The sequence below is a fragment of the Myotis brandtii genome, unplaced genomic scaffold (assembly GCF_000412655.1).
Source record: "Myotis brandtii unplaced genomic scaffold, ASM41265v1 scaffold708, whole genome shotgun sequence".
NCBI classification, from domain to species: Eukaryota; Metazoa; Chordata; class Mammalia; order Chiroptera; family Vespertilionidae; genus Myotis; species Myotis brandtii.
The window spans coordinates 1,458,792-1,478,624 of NW_005370777.1; the positions used below are offsets into that span (position 1 = coordinate 1,458,792).

A 19,833-nucleotide genomic window follows, 5' to 3' on the forward strand; every position below is an offset into this window, starting at 1 on the left:
GGGCTAAGGGGGAGAGATCAACCAAAGGACTTGTATGCATGCATATAAGCATAACCAATGGATACAGACACCAGGGGGTGAGGGTATGAGTGGGGGGGGATGGGGAGACAATGGGGGAATAAGGACACATTTGTAATACCTTAATCAATAAAGGGAAAAAAAGAGAAAAAAAGCTTTTCCCTTTCTTCATCAGTCTTTCTCTGGACTTGCCATGGTGTTTTTTAATTTACTATTACTCTTCTGAGTAAAAAAAGAAAAAGAAGTATTTTATTAACATAAATGTTGCCATTTTTTATATTGTGCATTGACAGTTTTAAATGCAAATATTACAGCATCTAACTCATATACAGAATCACCAAAATGACACAATTCCTATTTCATGGCATCCAATGGATGCCATGAGCAGGCCAAAAGAGACAAAGGTCAGCCAAACTAAAAAAGGTTAAAGGTTGGAAGGAGGAGAGAGGAGGCCCTCAGGCATAGCAGCAGCTACAGGAGCACTCCCAGACTCAGACACCTGCAGGGAGAGCACAGACCCTCACAGACATCTGGGACCATGCCTCCTAAGGCAGACTCAGGTGCCTCACTGCAGATCCTGACACCTCTTGCTGAGCCCCCCCTCCCACCAGCCCCTGAGCAATGAGCAGCCCTTGACCTGGGCAGGGTCTGGGAAGCCTTTTCCATGGGCCTGTCACTCCAACCCATGGGAGACAGGGGACTTGTGAGGCTTTTAAATCTCCGTGTCTGTGTCAGGACATGCTTGGTACCCAGATCAAGGGTATACTTGGACCCACTTCCCAAGGGATGTGCCAGAGTCCTGCCAATGCTGGGCGGGGGAGGTGTGGATAGGAGACACCATGCCCTACCCCTCCCTGTGTCAGTTCCCAGAGCCCTGCTGGGAGTGGAGAGAAGAGCAGCAGCAGTTTGGGGAGCAAGTACAGAGGGGAAGTCCAAGCAGAGCTCAGGAAGCAGTGATGAGGTTTTCAGCAGAATCCATCCCAAGAAGTGGCGAGAAACCCCAACACACACTCCCTTGCCCCATTAGTCTTCATTTACAAAATACAAATTCAAAGAAAAAATGATGAAGAATTTCAAGACAGTCACCACAGAGCATTAAGCCCCCCTCTGAGCTGGGGCCCTGTGGGACGCCAAATTAAGCATCTTGCCCATGGCCACATAGCTAAGTAAATGGCAGAGCTAGTACTGAAACCTACATTTCTTTCCACCACACATTCTGCCACTTTCAGAATAAACTATTTCTCTCAAAAGCCACATGAAACTAGAAGATTTACTGCTTGGTGTTCTTAACGGAAAAAAATAATAGTTCCTAGCAGGCATGCTTCATTTTTAGCAATTTTACTTTTTAGTTCATAAAGCAATTTCATAAGCATTATGCACCACATCCCCAAGGGTAGGTGTCATTGTTATCCCCGTTTTACAGATGAAGACAGGAAGCTTAGTTGCCCAGAGTCACTCTGCTATTAAAGATCAAGACTATGTGAACCCAGGAGCTACAATTTCCATGTTCTTTTTCCTAATCTCCATGCCTTAGGAGAGACTGTGGGGAAGGGGTTAATGCAGGCCACTGGACTAGTAGGGAGAGACTCCATCCATCTACATCCACTTCCATGTGGAAGACAGTTGTCTAGGCGATGGGATGCAGGGGCATCGGACTCTCTGCTTTCATTTTCTTCTTTATTGTCGCCACAGCAGCTCTACCACTTACTGTGTGATCTCGGTCAAGTTCCTAGTTATCGCTAAGCTTCAGTTTTCTCATGTGTAAAGGGGAGATATTAATAGTAATATTTATTTCATAGAATTTTTCTGAGAGTTAAAGCAGTGTCCAGCCCACAGTCAACACTCAATGAATATTAACAGCTGTTACTATTGTTATTATTAATTCAGTTGGTGCAGTTGTCTGAGCCCAAATCCTTCTCCTCTTTCATCGTTATAGAAATGTGTCTCTGAGCACTCATTTAAAGAAAATACTTTCCCCCAAACAAGGAGAATTATCCTTCAGAAAAGATGAGTAGGTGAGTAGAGTTACTTTGTGCTAGAACCTCCAGAACAAATGCTATGTTAGAAGGGAACATCCAATCCAACTTTATCATTGTTCAGTTGAGAAAATTAAATTCCAAGGAAGTTAAATGACTCTTCGGGTTTACACAATTAGTGATAAGCCAGGACTTCTGATTCCAATGAGTGTTGCTTCTGTAAGAGAAAATGTAGCTGCACTGGTATCGTGGCTTTGAAATATACCTCATATTTCATTATGCAGCGTGATTATTTGAACTGTATATTCTTATTTTGTTCATTGTAATTGTTCTTTATGGTCATTATAATGATTATGATGCCATAAAAAATGATTTAAATTCATTCGTGCTTCTTGTGCTCATAAATTGAAGTCTATACCAGTATTATTTTCACAGTAAGTTCTCTTTCTCCCTGCCGGATAGGAAATATTTTTGAGCCATATGGGATCCTAATTCTCTGAATGCTTTTAGATGATCAGATGTCTCAACTGACAGTCCTGGATGAAACTCAAATCATAAGAATTTGCAAAACTGAAAAAAATTAAGAACATTTTGGTGTTATTGTGTACTGGAAATTCCATCTTTATATTTCCTTCAATTAAGGGGGAGAAATTTAACTTCCTAAATATTAGAATTTTCAGCTCAAACTTTTAAATTCATTTTTTACAAAAGTGCTTAGTGATATCTAGACTGATGTTTTTATAAATCTATGCTTCACATTTTTACTTATGTATTCATTCTTTCAAATTTTTAATTTAGCCAAAGTTTAGCAAACAGGTGATAAGGTAGATGCAAAGATGCTTAAGGCATGATCACTTCTCCCAAAAAGTGGGCTATTCAATGATGAATACAGGACATATAACACCAAGTAGAAAGAAATAAGAGACTCTGTGGCCTATTTAGCATCAGCTTTAACCTAGAGAAGATGTGTTCATCTTTAATAATGCTTAACTTAATTTGAAAGGCTTCATGATGCTTTTGGTACCAGTTGAATATTTTAGAAGTAAAACCCAAGAACTTCTCACTTTAATTAGAAAAATTAGGCAAGCAAACATTTAGTATTCATTAGAAGAAAGGGTATCTCCCTTTTCTTTCTCTCATCTCTTGTTCTTGTTGGGTAGTATTATTTAGTGAAGAAAACAATGGGAGAAAATGAGGTGAGGATCCTTCACAGTATAGATGCTATACCATGGAAAGGGTATTTTTGTGTCTTGCACAAATTTTCCCTTTGTTTTCAACCCAAGGGCAAATGGTGGAGCCAGACAGCTCCACAAAGGTTTAAAGGACTCTTCTTAGTTGTAATTTTGCTCAGCCTTCCGTTTAACCACTTCGTTGGGTTTGCCTCTTGCCTGTCTAACCCACAGTGACCATCTCCTCACAATTAATTCCAGTGTTGTTATGTCTTAGTCCTTTTGGGGTTGCAATAACAAAATACCACAGGCAGGGTGGCTTATAAACAACAGAAATTTATCACTATTCTGGAGACCAGAAGTCCAAGATCAAGGCACTGGCAGATTAGGCAACTGAGGACAGCCCACTTCCTAGTTCATAGATGGCCATCTTTTCTCCATGTCCTCACATGGTGAAAGGGGCAAAGGGACTCTCTGGAACCACTTTTATAAGTCACTAATTCCATTCAAGAGAACTTGGCCCTCAAGACCTAAGTACCACCCAAAGGCTCCACTTCCAAATACTATGACGTTGGGGATTAGGTTTTAACACATGAATTGGGGCAGGGGATTGTGGGAGAGGATCGTAAGGGGAGAAGGAGGACACAAACATTCCATTTATACTATGGTGCAAGTGAGTTTTCCCATCACCAAACTTTAACATGAAGCAAACCAAAGCAAAGTGTTCATGGGGGAAAATATGTTTTTCTACTGAAGATATTTCAAGAAAAATGTCTTCAAAACCAAAAATAAATGTGGAGGAAAGTCAGGAATCTTCTGGTCCCCTGTTTCAATAGGCATTCCGAGTAACCAAGGACCTGCTTACAAACTGGACATCTCAAGAGTTCAGGGAACAGCCACATGCGGAGGCCAACCTAACATCCCCCAAAGTTCTCATTGTTTCTGCTCTGTTAAGATTATAATGTGTTCACGTTTCAAGTGTAAAATTATTTCCTATAAAAAAGCAAACTTATGTTTAAAAAAAAGTCCTTCCCATAGAACCATAAGGACTCTAAGCAATCTCTGGATTGCTGTCATCTTCAGAAGCCACTCCCAGACTTAAAATCTTTCAACCCCATGAACACTTTAGTAATTCCACATCCAGTGAGTGAATCGAACAGAAACCAAAATCTATAGGAAATAAATTCCTTCAAGTAATAATTTTATGAGATTTCATAATTTTAAGTCAAAACGAGAAGAGACAATTTTATAGATTGACACACCCTGATGCCAAATTGGTTCTGATACATTTTATTCTTTCTAATCTCTTCTCTGTTCTTGGTGGTTATCACACCCAGGTCTGTCTAAGGTAAATTTTAAATACACTGTCGCCTCCATTATGACTCTCTTATGTGCCATAGTTCACATCCTCATCATTATTTTCATCAACAGATCAACACTGGTCAGAGCAACTTGGATGCAAAAGATGGAGAGAGCTTTAAATGAGCTTTCTTACTCAGGGACTAACTCTCTTATAGCCAATGCTTCCCTGCTTACAGGTATCCAATGGGGATATTTGTTTCTGATGGTCAACTCACTGTGAACGCATCTCTGTTACTTTGTATAAACAATTGTACCCACTCAACATGAGAGAAGTCCATTGCCACTTTCTTATGGACACTGGAGGGTACCAGGTGAATTTTTCTCTTTTAATTGGGAAAAAATCTTTTCCAGATGTTTTCCAGTGGGCAAATACTGCCACATATTCAATCATAGCCTCAAGGCAGACTGAGAGCATTTAGTTTGTCCAGCCTCCATAGTAGGAGGTAGCTAGGGAGAAGGGCGTCAGCCTGCCAACAGTGTCTGCCACCACCTAGAAATAGAATTGCTGAGTCCCTGGAGTATGGATGTTTGCATTTTAAAAGGTGTTACTGTACTCAATCTCTGTCTATAGTTGTATCCATTTAGACCCTATATCAAAGACCATCTGACTTTTATCTTTGCCATCTGCCTTTTCTTTTTAATTCAAATGAAAAATTATATTTGGCTTGGAAACTTGACTCCCTGTTCTCGTGGTTCTCCAGGAGGTCATCTTTCATCACATTTCCCTCAGATTTTGATGCTTCTGCACTGTCATTTCAATTTTGGTTGTTGAACTCAATATCACTCAATTCCTCCATCCATCCTTCACACCATAGCCAGGTATAAGTGTAAGTCGGTTTATCTCCTTCAGTGTTTTTCATTGCACTTAGAATAAAATCTAAGTCCTCATCAGGATATTCAAGGTACTGCATTATCTATGCTTTGTTTTCCCCTCCAAGGTTCTCATTCCTCTTAGTCACCAAATTCAAGTCTTACTAGCTTTCTGTCTGTTCTTAGACTATGCCTGGCTCTTTTCTCACCTCACTGCTTTTGCACAAGCTGTTCCTTCTGCCCTGAATCTTCTTTTAATGGCTCTTCTCATGGTTGGGTTGCTCCTTCTGATTCCTCACACTCAACTTACATGTCACTTTCTCAGAGAGGCTTTTCTGACTAGTCTTTCTAACACAGGTCTCCCTTGTGATTTTTTTCTTTTTACTACAGCACCTCTAGAGCAGTTTTTTCTAGCCGTGTTCCCTTGGGCAAATTATTAGCTTCTCTATGTCTTTAATTCTTCATTTATAAATAAGGGTAATAACTATACCAACCTTGGGGGTTGTTGTGAACAGTAAACAAGGTAAAACACTTCATAGTACCTGGCATATATAAAACTTTGCTAAATGATCATTACTTGTATTATTTTCTATCTGGTTATTTTCCTGTTTTCTCCACTAGACTGTAAACTTAAAAGTAAGGGACCTTTCGTGTCCTGTTATCAGCTTGTCCCATGACCTAGCCCAGAGCCTGCACATAGTAAGTGCTCACAAACTATTAGTTGAACAAATATATGTAAATAAATGAAGCAGAGCAGCTCATTTCCAGCATTCAATGGCCTCTTCTCTAAGGCTCCAGATTAAGCAAATAAACATACACAATCCCAGATAAATTGGAATTTCTGTATTTTATCTGGCAGCCTACTTCCCTCATAATCACCTTCATCCTTAATAAGTAACAGTTTCTCTCTCTCCTTCCTTCCCTCCCTTCCTTTCTCTTCCTCTTTGCTCCTCTCCTGTTACGTTTATTTGGTTATTTCTGAATCTAGTTCTTGGTGTTGGGACACCCCATCATCCTTAAATCTCAAGGTGTCTGTTTCTCAAGGACAACCATTTTTTTTGATGGACTAATGATTCAACTTTATGACGGTCTACCAGTTCCCAGAGGACTAACCTATCCACCTGCACCATCACAGGCTCCTTCAGCTTCCATAGCCTTCTCAGAGACTGCAATTGACCGTCTTTTCTTTGGACTCAGAACATGTTATGTTAGGGACACAAATGTCCTTAATTTATTTCCAGACATCCTCTATCTTATGTATTCATTTTCACAAATCCCCCATCGTAAATCCTGGCTTTGAAAAAGACCTAAAGGAAAGACACCCAAACATGGCTCTGACTCTGAGAACTCTCGTTTCCCAGTTGGTCCTCCAAATAGTTGGACAAGGCTCTACAGAAGAGCTGAGAAGTGCCAGCTCAATGCCATGCTGTCATTCGCCACCTCCCAACATAGTCCTGGATCAGAACATGGCCAATTGCTTGATGCTGTAGCCAGAAATGTTCTGGGTCACTTATCCTAACAGGTTTGGCTCTAAGTGACACTAATGTCTTTGGAAGAACTAACTCCTCAATGTTTTCAGAAGGTAATTTATTTGAAATAAACTATGTTGGAGAAACTATGGCCTATTTATTACTCCTAATGGTCTGTCAATTCATATGCCAGGCTGTGTGTGAAAATAGGGTCATGGGAGTCACTTCTTGGCAGTGTTACACATCTATTGACTCCATCCAGAAAGTGCCCCTCCAGAACACTGGTCCTCCTTCTGTAGTGAAGGAGACATGAGCATCAACGCCTATCAGGAGAAGACACTGACCCCAGGTCCATCGTTTCACAGCTCAGAGACTCGGTTTCCTTGTCTACAAAATGAAGATGCCATTACTTATCTTATGAAATCATAGAAAGGCCTATGAATAAGATGAACAAAGTGCCTGGTACTCAGTACAGGCCTTATGGCTGGTAGTTCATCATGGTAGGCTCTCTTTCCCACTTCATGGTGTGTAGCTGTGTTTGTCATACCCAGGAGCAAGTTCTTTTGGCTTCTCCCAAGAGGAGCCCTTCCTTTTGGAGATCTGTATCACCTGTGAGAGGTCACGTGCAAGAGGAGCCTGTTTAAAACAAAAAGGTGCCATGATCCTCTTCTGTTAAGACAATGGTTCTCAACCTTCTGGCCCTTTAAATACAGTTCCTCATGTTGTGACCCAACCATAAAATTATTTTCATTGCTACTTCATAACTGTAATGTTGCTACTGTTATGAATTGTAATGTAAATATCTGATATGCAGGATGGTCTTAGGCGACCCCTGTGAAAGGGTCATTTGACCGCCAAAGGGGTCGCAACCCACAGGTTGAGAACCACTGTGTTAAGAGCAGGTGTCACATAAACATGAACAACACTATGGTGATAGCCAGAGGGAAAGGTGTGGGGGTTGGAAGTGGGCAAAGGGGAGATAAATGGGGATGGAAAGAGACTTAATGATGCAGTGTGCAGATGATGTTTTATTGAGTTGTACACTCGAAATATGTATGTTTTTATTAACCAATACCACCCCAATAAATAACATTTTTTATTTTTTTAAATATTTTATTTCAGAGAGAAAGGGAGAGGGAGAAGGAGACAGAAATATCAATGATGAAAGAGAATCATTAATCGGCTGCCTCCTGCACACTCCACATTGGGATAGAGCCCACAATCCTCGCATGTGCCCTGACTGGGAATAGAACCATGACCTCCTGGTTCATAGGTCAATGCTCAACCACTGAGCCATGCTGGCCAGGTAAATTTTATTTTTAAAGAAGAGCAGAGTGTCCAAACTAACAGAAATATCAATGATGAAAGAGAATCATTAATCAGCTGCCTCCTGCACACTCCACATTGGGATAGAGCGCACAATCCTCGCATGTGCCCTGACTGGGAATAGAACCATGACCTCCTGGTTCATAGGTCAATGCTCAACCACTGAGCCATGCTGGCCAGGTAAATTTTATTTTTAAAGAAGAGCAGAGTGTCCAAACTAACCTAATCACTGCTCACTTCTCTCTTGTGAGACCTGAGACATGTGCAGTATATTAGATGGGAACAAGATCGGACACCTGCCAAGATTATGGACAGCCTACCCAAGGAAAATTCCTTTTCAGAACTTCACAGCTTGTGATTGGAAAAGGACACAGGACAGCTGCTCACTGTTTTTCTTTCATCTCCACTTTTGGCATATTCTTCTAATAGCTCTCCTGTCCCACTCAGTATGTAGCACAGTGGGAGCTGAAAGAGTGGGACTGAGGTGTCCCCCATCCTGTCCCCACCCCCTGCTCAGACTTAGTTGCTGGGAAAGACCATGTCAAGCATTTTATATCCGCCCTACCCCTTTGGGAATAGTGCCACCCAGGCTAGACAGCATGCTTCAAAGGAGAGGGAAGTTAAAGCTTTGTGGTTAGTTAGGGACCGTTTAGACTAGAAAAGCCCCCCAGGTTCCTGCCAGCCCTGATTCCATGATTCAGTGAACAGAAAGGACTGTTGCAGAGGAGGGAAGAATGGGTCCGACAGCTTTCCAAATTCTCTTCTATACAGAGGGAGTCATTGTTGCTTAAACGCTGTGAAATCAAACATAAAAGAAGTGGGGACACTATCTTTCAAATGTGAATTTCATATGGCTCTAAAGTAAAATGAAGATGATATAGGTCTAGCCACATTTTCTTACTCAAACTTTTCTCTCCTGCACTAACTACACTACAGGCTATATCAGGTAAGAGTTATGAGAAAGACTCTATTCATCTATGGAAGCAAGTTACTTAAGTACCTACCTCATGGAGTTGCTGTGAGAATTAAATAAACTTGTATTTCTGATGCACCTAGAATAGTGCCTGGCACAGAATGAGAACTCACTAAGTGTGCAAATTACTTTATGCTAACTTACACCAACTGCTCTAAGTGTGAAAAATGAAAGAGAACATTAGGTGTTCATAAGCTTTATACTTTCATATGCATGCATCTGGAGAAAAATAAGAGCATACAAGTAAGTTCTGTTGTCATCTGCTTTTCTTCTTGTAGGACTTGTGGGTTAACATCCTTAATTAAAAATGAACAGGTTTCCTCTCTTGCAGCTATGAAATTTTTAACCAAGACAGTACGAGTTAGTGTATAAATGACTTTGCAGTCTTTTATAAGTATACATCTATTAAAATCTGCATGAATACATGTCTCAAGGGAATCATAGTTGTAACTTATTATATCACCAAACCTTGCTTAATACTTTTCAACAAATAAATACCTGATTACTTAAACCACCAATCCCCCCACCCCCAGCTTCAGAACAGATATTTTAAAGGGGAAAAAGACTTGAAAATAATGAAGGGAATAAATGAAAGTATAACATCGTAATCATGTTAGCTGTTAAATGCTAATCTTAAAAAAAAAGTCTAACCAAGCCCTAGCCAGTTTGGATTCAGTGGATAGAGTGTCAGCCTGCAGATTGAAAGATCCTGGGTCCAATTCTGGTCAAGGGCATGTACCTCTGTTGAAGGCTTGGTGCCTGGTGTTTGTAGGAGGCAACCAATTTATATGATGTTTCTGTCTCTCCCCTTCCCTTCCACGCTCTCTAAAAATCAATAGAAAAATATCCTCGGGCAAGAAGTAACAACAAAAAAGTCTAATATATAATTTATTCATTAAGATATATAACTTACATATGTAAGATTTCTCTAATTTATTGTTTAAATGTGACATTTACTTGAAACAATATTCTATGTGGTCCAAAGAATCTGGAAAGCTTTCTTCTTAAGCTAACATCATGAAAATTTAGTTATGAACACGAAATTCCATTGCAGTAGACAGAATATGTCCAATTAGAGGGCAAAGGTAGAGAGGTAAAATATATATATATATATGATGAAATTTTATTCCACTGCCATTTCATTAGTGTGACAAAAGGAGTTAAATTTGGAAGAAGCACATTATCTAATATCTTATGATAACCCATGTTTCTGTGTGATAAAATAAGTAAAGGAATTATAAATCTGGTTTTTACACAATAGCAGTTATCATAATCATGCAATAAAGACATGCATTGGGTACTTGTAAATTGATGGCAAATTGACTCAAAGCCTTAAAGAAGCTAAGAGGTAGCATTGTTACTACAAGAAAATCGTATATGCGGGATTCCCCTGCTATCCAAAGGAGAGTGTGCCTATAAAACGTTTAGCAATTATTGTTAATTTATATGGGAAAACTTTTTAGCATTCCCTGACCCAGAATTCAGTGCATGCATAATGTCTTTATTTTGTTTGCCATGATTGAAATGCTTTATTATGTCCAGTTTTACATTAAGTATAACACCCTTATGAGCTCTCTTTGGCTTTCTGATACTGACAAATCTTGCCAACAGATGCACAAAATACTTGAGATAAAGCCCTGGCCGAGTGGCTCAGCTGGTTGGAGCATCATCCCATACACCAAAACATTGCAGGTTCAATTCCGGTCAGGGTACATGCCTAGGTTGTGGCTAGATCCCCAGTTGGGGCACTTATAGGAAGCAACTGATCAATGTTTCTCTTTCACATCAATGTTTCTCTCTCTTTCTCTCTCTCTCTCTCTCTCTCTCTCTCTCTCTCTCAAATAAATAAAAACATATATTCGGTGAGGATTAAAAAGACAAATATCCCTGGCCAGTATTGCTCAGTTGGTTGAGTGTTATCCTATGCACGGAAAGGCTGCCAGTTGATTCTCAGTCAAGGCACATAACCAGGTTGCGGGTTTGGTCCCTGGTCAGGGTGTGTGCAGGAGACAACCAATCAATGTTTCTCTCTCACATCCATGTTTCTCTCACTCTCCCTTCCTCTCCCTCCCTTCCCCCTCCTTTCTTTTCTCTCTAAAAAATAAATAAATAAATAAACAAACAAACAAATAAATAAATAAAATTTGTTCACAAGACAAATAAGATCCTTGAGATAAAGCCCAGATGTGCAGAGTACAAAGCTATGGAGCATTGATGCTGAGATGCTGAGTGTGGTTCCAGGGGAAGAAGCTGGGTGGGCCATGCTTGGATGCTGGGGTGCAGCTGCCTCTATAATGGTTCCCTGCAAAACCAACACTGAGCGCTGTTTTCACTTTTCACCTTTTTTCTTAAAAGCAAAAGGCCTCTTCAGATTTTTTCCTTTGGTTAGTGAAAACAGGTACTGAAATACGTCTTTTATAAAAGTAAAGTGGTATAAAGTGAACTTTCCAAAGGCAAGGGATGCCTGTGGTTTTATACCACCATATCATTTATGCTGTGAAAACTTGTATTAAAAATAAACGAAAATATGCATTTTTACATGTGTGAGTTTGCAAGATCTTCGGGTCATACGATTATACAAATATTCTATTTTACATATTTAAGGTCATACAAACTGTGGAGAAGAATCTAATTTAGTTCAGTATAGAGCAAAAGAATTTTCTCCAATAACAGCACCCTGTTCACTTTTTTCATTCTTGGCCTGAAAAGAGAGAATAAATAACATCCACTCCTGCTTATATTAAGAAGAAAACAGTTCTCCGTGGTCCTTAAATATGTTTCCCTAGCATTTTATGTAATAGGTGAGGTCCCTCGGCCTGGCCTGCGGGGATTGGGCCGAAACCAGCCCGGTGCACAGATTCTTCCAGGGCAGCGGTTCTCAACCTGTGGGTTGTGCCCCCTTTGGGGGTCGAACGACCCTTTCACAGGGGTCGCCTAAGACCATCGGAAAACACATATATAATTACATATTGTTTTTGTGATTAATCACTATGCTTTAATTATGTTCAATTTGTAACAATGAAATTGGGGGTCACCACAACATGAGGAACTGTATTAAAGGGTCGCGGTATTAGGAAGGTTGAGAACCACTGGCCCAGGCATGTCTGGCCCAGTCCCGATAGGGGCTGATGGGGGCTGATTGGGGTCCGTCTCACCCAGTCCTAATCAAGGCCGACCGCCAGAGGTTGGCCAGCTGGGGAGGGACCACGGGAAGGTTCCAGGGCATGTCCGGCCCCTCTCGCCCAGTCCCGATTGGCCAGACTCCAGCAGCAAGCTAACCTACCAGTTGGAGCGTCTGCCCCCGGTGGTCAGTGTGTGTCATAGCAACTGGTTGACTGGTCGAACAAATGGTTGGAAACTTAGCATATTAGGCTTTTATTATATAGGATGCAATGTGAAGGGAAGGTTTCTAAATGAGTATGATATGTATGTACTAAAGTTGTTGAGATAGGAGAAGTGTTCAAGCTGGAGTTCTATGCAACAGAAGCAATCAGCACAGATATTATTGAGAGATGATTTTAGTAAATAGTTGTTCTATTTCTAATGGATCACTAAGATCAAAACACTCCTTTTCATTTTATTTGGTCATCTTGTTAGTTTATCGTGGCTGAAAAAAAAATTAATACATAAGTACTCTCCCCATGATCAGAGAAGAAACTTTCACCTCTCAGTACACATATATTAGATTATGTTTGTTTACTCCATAATTTAAGAAAGCAATAAAGGCCCCCTGGATTAGATCTTTCTTGTCAGTAAAGGAACACCTGTTCTAAAAACACTGCCTTGGGCCCTTGGTGCTTCTAGTAAGTCATTAACTAAACAACTTAACCTACTGGTTATTATTCCCTAGACACCCTGTGCAACATGCCTGGTAGTGTGCTAAGAAAATAAATCATTTCTCAATTAAACTTGTCATTTCAATAGCATAGATTTCTAACCCCATAATAAAACAACACTAATGAAACTGATTAGAATCAGTTTCTAATTTATTTTCATTACTGAAATGTTAGAAGAGCATCTGCTGGAGATCCTAAATTCAATGTCTATGAACTTTGAGAGGCACATCAATTATATCCTAAGAATGATGCCTGAGTGTTTTTGACTTCCTCTGTCTGATTCCCTGTAACATCACCACCTTTGCTCCATCTGTGGGATTCAGCCAGTTTCAATGTCTTCAACTGTAGAGAAGCACAGCTGGATAGAACTTGCTGTGATGATGGAAATGTCCTATATATGCATTTCCAATATAGTTGCCAGCAACCACATATAGCCAATGAATCCCTGAAATCAGAATGGAAAAGAATCAACTAGACATGGCAATTGAGAGGTCATTCTTAACATTGGGCAGAGAAATTCTATGGAATTAATGGGGGTAAATGCTTATTATAGTGGCTTAAGGAGCAAATGGGAGATGAGGAAGTAGAGCCAGCACGTGTACTGGGAAGATGAGGTAGAGAGTGCAGTGGAGTAGAAGAAGATGGACATATCAGAGCTCTACTCGAAAAACCATTGTTCTGGCAGCCATGTGAGAAATGGATGGAGGAAGGAAAAAACTAGAGTTTTGTTTAGCTTTAATTGAGGAAAAATATGAGTTAAGCTGAGGTTTTCTAACATTTAGTGAAGGCAAGTGGTAATGTAAGAATAAATTCCAGTTTCCTAGGGAAAATGGAAACATTTATTGTCCTTGATGGTGTGACTATTACCCAAGAATAAATGAAATAGTTAGTTGTAAGACTTAAAACATTTCATTTTCCTCTGAAATTCTGTAAGAATCCATGACACTACAAAAATAAGGTATTCTAGCATTTCTTTTCATAAGAAATTTTATAAGTTCCTAGCACTGAGATGAATTTGTCCAAAAAAAAAAAAAACACACATGCATTTTTGCACTTATCTATAATTACTTCTTAAAGGTAAATGTAAGTTATAAATTCTGAAATAATAAAATGTAATTTCAAATTATAGAATCTATACTTATATATAACTAGACGCCCGGTGCATGGATTCATGCACCACTGGGTCCCTTGGCCTGGCCTGCAGGGATCAGTGGACCTTCGCGCTGCTGCAGCCCAGCCTTACCCACCAGCTTGTCGGGCTCCAGCCCACTGTCCGTGTGGATCCCGCACAGCACAAAGTAGTGTGCAAAGTGGCAGGTGGCGGGGGAGGAGCCTGAGCCCAGGCTGGGCACCATGCTGCTCCCACTCATCCTGGCCATGCTGTGCCTGCCACTGCTGCCACTCAGTAGGCTTGCTGCCACTCCTCTGCTGTCTTGGCGCACCTGTCCTAGGGCAATACCAGCGCACCCATGGCCACGCAGCCACTGCTCGTCATGGCAGCCTCTCTCCTCATGCAGCGCTGGAGAAGCAGCCACGGGCTCTCACCCGGTGAGTCTAGAGATGCCAGTCCCGATCCCAGTCCTGGTCTAGATGGGGGAGGGGCACGCAGGGGGAGTGTCCACAGAAGAGGCTCGGGCAGCCACAGCTGTGCTCGCCAGTCAGCCGTGAGCCCGACATCTGGCACCCATTGGTCAGCTGAGCAGCGTTCCTGCTGTGGGAGCACACTGACCACCAGGGGGCAGCTCCTGCATTGAGCATCTGCCCCCTGGTGGTCAGTGTATGTCATAACTACTGGCCAGTCGTCTGGTCGCTTAGGCTTTTATATATATAGATAATACTAATCAAAAGTTGGACTTGCCTGAAATCATAGCACTTTAGAACGGAATGGATATTTGTTAAAGTACTTCATTTTAATGGGTAAGGACCAGAGACCTGGAAATAATATATGACTTGGCCAAGCTTACCCAGACAAGACTCAAACCCACATCTTTAGACTCCAAGCCTGGTGCTGTTTTGAAAAAAAGACTGGCTAGATGATGCACCGAGATATTTTTGTACTCCTGTGTATTACAATAAGAAAGAAAATAGAAAATTTCTAACTGCATGCGTCACTGGGGACAGCGAACCTTTCTCTTCACATTTCTATAATTAGTACCATTTCCCTCTGGACACATTTTTACTATTTGCACTGTGCTCCCCATAATTTTTGCTCATTTTTCAAAATTTCTTAGTCATTATCCTGCCTGCTAGGAAATTTGACCCAAGGAGAAGTCTAACTTCCTTTCAATTCTCGCCAAAGTTTCTTTCCTTACTGAAAATAGGAAGATGAACCCTAGCCGGTTTGGCTCAGTGGATAGAGTGTTGGCTCATGGACTAAAGGGTCTCCAGTAGATTCCCAGTCAAGGGCATGTACCTTGTGGTTGCAGGCTCAATCCTCAGGGCACATGTGGGAGGCAACCAAATGATGTGTCTCTTTTATGTTGATGTTTCTCTCTCTCTGTCTCTGCCCCTCCCTATCACTCTCTCTAAAAATCAATGGAAAAATATCCTTAGATGAGGATTAACAAAAAAAAAAGAAAATAGGGAAGATGGTATATTGGTAGGTTAGAGGAAGAAAGGTGGTCTTTAAAGTTTCAATTCTTCAAAGCATTTCAGTATTCAAATACTGAAATCAAGTTTTCAGGATTACATATAGATAGTAGCTAATTCAGGCTAAGGGATCCTGGTGTGTTTTGTGTTTGTACAAAGAAACTAGGTTCTATATTTTCTGAGCTGAAGTTGTAGGCTGGTAATTTCGTCCATGGAAAACCTAGTAATGGTCTAATACATAGAAGGCCAATGTTTTTTTGTGTGTTTATTTGTTTGTTTTTTAAGAGCTGGGAAACTCCTTTTGGAAAACCCCTCAAAGAGTAGAAGTCAAATGTGAATGGTATCATGCATCCCGCTTGTGACACACTAGTCCATTTCTGAAAATAATAGCACTTTTTCAAAATGAAGTCATTTATATTCTTAGCCATCCTCTATTGTGTGCACTGAGTAATTTCTTGAGAGCAATGTTTCCTATGGCACATTGCCAAGACTGGCTTTATTTGTTTTTCATTAGGCTTTTCATTATCAGACCTGCATCGTTATGCCTCATCCAAGAGCACCAGAGCAGCTCAAGCATAGGGATGGTACTAGGAGTAGGTAGAATGTTTTTGTCCATTGGATGCCCGTTTTAAATCCCTAGCTATGGCACCATTCTAATGGCTTTCATCTTTCTAAGACCAGTCATTTCTCCATTTATAATGTAGTCCGATATGAAATTGTTTACATCAATCTATGCTGTCCCTGTCCAGGGAAAGACATTAGTCTCACTTTGCACACACTGGGCTGGCCCCTTCTCCTTTATTATCTCAAGGAAAGGCATCATGAATCACCCCTCTTGCCCAAGCCTGGAACCAGTGTGTATTCTGCATTTCTGCATCATTCCATGCTTTCACTTGCCAAGGCAAACTTCTTGATAGTTTTCAAGTCCCCTTCTTTCTTTCTATGTCCCACAGTCTAATCCCAATCTTTAGAACAACTAAAGTGGCCTCCTCCTGGCCCCAGGCCCCAGGGTTTCCCTTTCCAGTTCATCCTCTTTTGCTTTCAATTTCATCACTACCCATTGCTCTCCATAAATGGGTATTCTGTAACTTCTATTCATAAAAGTTTTCATATTACACATTAAGAGGACAGAGTTTGATTTGTCCAGAAATGTAGCGATCTGAATTCTTGAACTCTCCTATAGATTCCTCAATTTAGCTTACAAACCCCAAAAAACAAATGTGTGTATATTAATTAGAGGTTTAAAACATCATTGAAATCAAAGAACTTCAGGACTAGATCGGCCCTTGAAGGCCGTGGAGCTCAACTTCGTCATTTTATAGGTAAGGAAGCAGAGACCCAGCCACAAAAACCAAATTGATCTTTCTAAGTTTGGGATCACATCATGTAACTCCTTAAAAATTTGCCCAGGGATCCCCATTATGGGCAGGATGAATTCTGAATTCCACAGCATGCCATGCAATGTCTGTATGTCTGGCCTCTGCTTGCCTTTGCAGTCTTACCTTTTGCTCCTCTTTTCAACTTACCCCAGAACTCAATGCTTCCAAGGACACTATTCTTTTTAGCCACAAGACATTACTCATTCTTCTTTTTAGCCATTAGACATCATTTCGTCTGAAAACATACCCTTGGTCCCCTCTGGGCTCCCAAGACCATGTCACCATTATAGCACATTTACATCACTCTGACTGCCTTTGAACAGTCTGTTTCCATCACTGCACTAGAAGGAATAATGACAATTGTGGGTAGGGACCTGTGTCTTACTCATTGTTCTAGCCCCACATCTTGACCAGGTGTCTTGCAGTCACTATTTTGAGATTAACTCTCACTTTTAACCTCGTCTATGCAATTTTTCCATCAGCCCTCCTCACAAAATCTGTTTTCCTGGGGGAAAAACAAAACTGATTCATTCATATCAAGGTATAAGTCATGGATGGTTCTAAATGGCACTGCTCCCTAGAAGCATTTACATTTTTAGGGGGACAAAGTTTTAAGTCAAAGGAATGAGTCCCCAGTGCAGATAATCCAACCAGAAATAGTAAATCATGAGAGTATTGGTGAGGGAAAGGAAGTTTTCCCAGAACTTTCAACATGAGTGACTCCCTCTAATCCTACCCTCATAGAAACATGACTATTTTATCTATAAAATTCAGATCATATGTTGGTTATTTGTCTCTGTGTTAAATAAATCATTATTTACCCATAATAAAAATGCCTGACTTAACTTACAACATTTCTGGTTTTGTTTCAGGGAAGCAATGTTATGGAAGATCAGGATTTATTGGAAATTGGGATCCTTAATTCTGGGCACAGACAGAGAATTCTACAGGCAATCCAGCTCCTCCCCAAGGTAAGCCATGCTTATTACCCTCACTCTAAATACAGTCCCAGTGGTTTAAGTCCAGATGTGCAAGGGGTGTCAGTAATTAGGACATTTCCACAGATTGATGCAACTCCCCAAAGCAGGTCTTTAGACTTACCTACAAGGATGCAATACAGGAAACACCACTGGCTAACAGAGCAGCATCAGAGTTTCTCATCTGTGAGAGTCCTTATATCAGTACAAACATCCGCCTAGGCCCCTCAAGTACAAGAAGATAAGATCAATATTGGATGGATACAGGGATGTTCCTGGATTAGAAGCCTCATGCCCCATAAGAGGCAATATCGCCTATAACAGCTCCAGAGGCTTAGCCTCCAGGGACAAGGGACCTGCCTAATTACAAGAGTCATCATTTGGCAAAGTTCAAAGCATCGCATCCCCATCAGGTATGTATAGTTCATGTGTAAATCTTTCCAGTCCAGATGCATTTTGTAAGTAGTATGTTACCTAGCAACAGAGTTGACCTTCTGTGTCCAGATAAGGTTTCATAGGAGCCTAAAGTAAGAGGTAGGATCTGAGCATTGGTCTTCAAGATAGATAATATGTTAATTGGTAATGAAAGGAAATGGCATTTCAGAAGCCAGAGGAACCCAGGTATGGTCCAAGCAACAAACTGCCAGAGTGTTAGGGGAATAGTGACACTGTATGATTTAGAATCCGATGGGATTTGCACAGCAATGTGAATGTACTTAATGCCCCTAAACTATACACTAAAAAAAAAATGGTTAAGGTGGTTAATTTTGTTATGTCTTTGTTATTCGAACAAAGTTTGGTTATTTCTTTTCATCACAATTAGAAAAATATTTTTTAAAAAGGAAGAAAAAATCCAATGTGATTAAAACAATAGGAGAGTGGAGTCAGAGATAAAGCAGAAAAGGTAGTTGGGTCAGTTGGTGCAGGCTAAGGAATTTGGAATTTATTCTGTAAGCTCTGGGGAACAGACATGACTAGAATGCTCTAGGTCACCTCATTTTAGAGGAGTACACGATAGGAACTAGGAGGGGAAGTTGAAGTTGAGTCATCCAGCTGGGAAAAAATTGGGGACGGGGGTAGGATGGGGGAATTTGAGGCAGGGTAGCAGGATGGGAAAGATATATATTAACCATTGTTTCTAAGGAAGGGATCTGATGATATTTGCCAACTGACAATAAACTGAGTTGCTACTTAACACTTTTGCAAATTCAAGGAGAGTCAAGCATACAAAGAAGGTTAATCATACAATTTTCTCCACTAAAAGGAAAAAAAATAAAGCATCCTTAGAACTAATTCTAGAAGTAATTCTTTAAGTGTATTGTTCACCTCACTACTTTTGAATCTTTACTTAAAATATTACTTGGCAAGTTTTCTCCTTATTGTCAACAAGAGCTTCTGCACTGCTATGCCCACAACACCTAGACCAGTGCCCAGCCCATGGTAGGCACTCAGTAAATCATTGAATGACTCTCCCCTTGTCATAGTGCTGCCCATCATTTGAAGTTCAGCTCATGTTGTTCCATGTCACTCACTTCCTTTGTGAAATTTTCCCTAAAGTGGAGCTGCTTCTCTCTACCTTGGTAATTATCACCCTCGTTCAAACCAACTGCCTCTGACTGGACTACACTAGATTCTAATCTGTCATCTCTAGGTTAGACTAGTTGAGTCCATTTCTCCTTGGTTCTCTCTAGCCTGGGCAATTCATATATGCCTAATCTCTGTCCTAGGTACCTTTCTTACCACTCTACAATTACATTTACACACAGCATCAAGAACAACCCTTCTAAAATGTATATTATATCATGCCACATGCCATGACCTGCTTAAAATCTCAAATGACCGGCGCTGGCTGGTGTGGTTCAGTTGGTTGAGCATCGTCCCATGCACCAAGAGATTGCTGGTTGGATTCACAGTCAGGGCACACGCCCAAGTTGCAGGCTTGATCCCCA

General features: G+C 40.7%; 1 protein-coding gene across 1 annotated transcript in view; it reads left to right on the top strand.

The window, feature by feature from the left end:
* The window catches only part of ANKS1B (ankyrin repeat and sterile alpha motif domain containing 1B), an 822,202-nt gene that overhangs the window by 516,434 nt on the left and 285,935 nt on the right, over window positions 1-19,833 (top strand). The window contains exon 16 of the mRNA XM_005882370.2: window positions 17,780-17,878. Coding sequence (XP_005882432.1) covers window positions 17,780-17,878 — 99 coding nt within the window. The remainder of the gene's footprint in view (window positions 1-17,779; window positions 17,879-19,833) is intronic.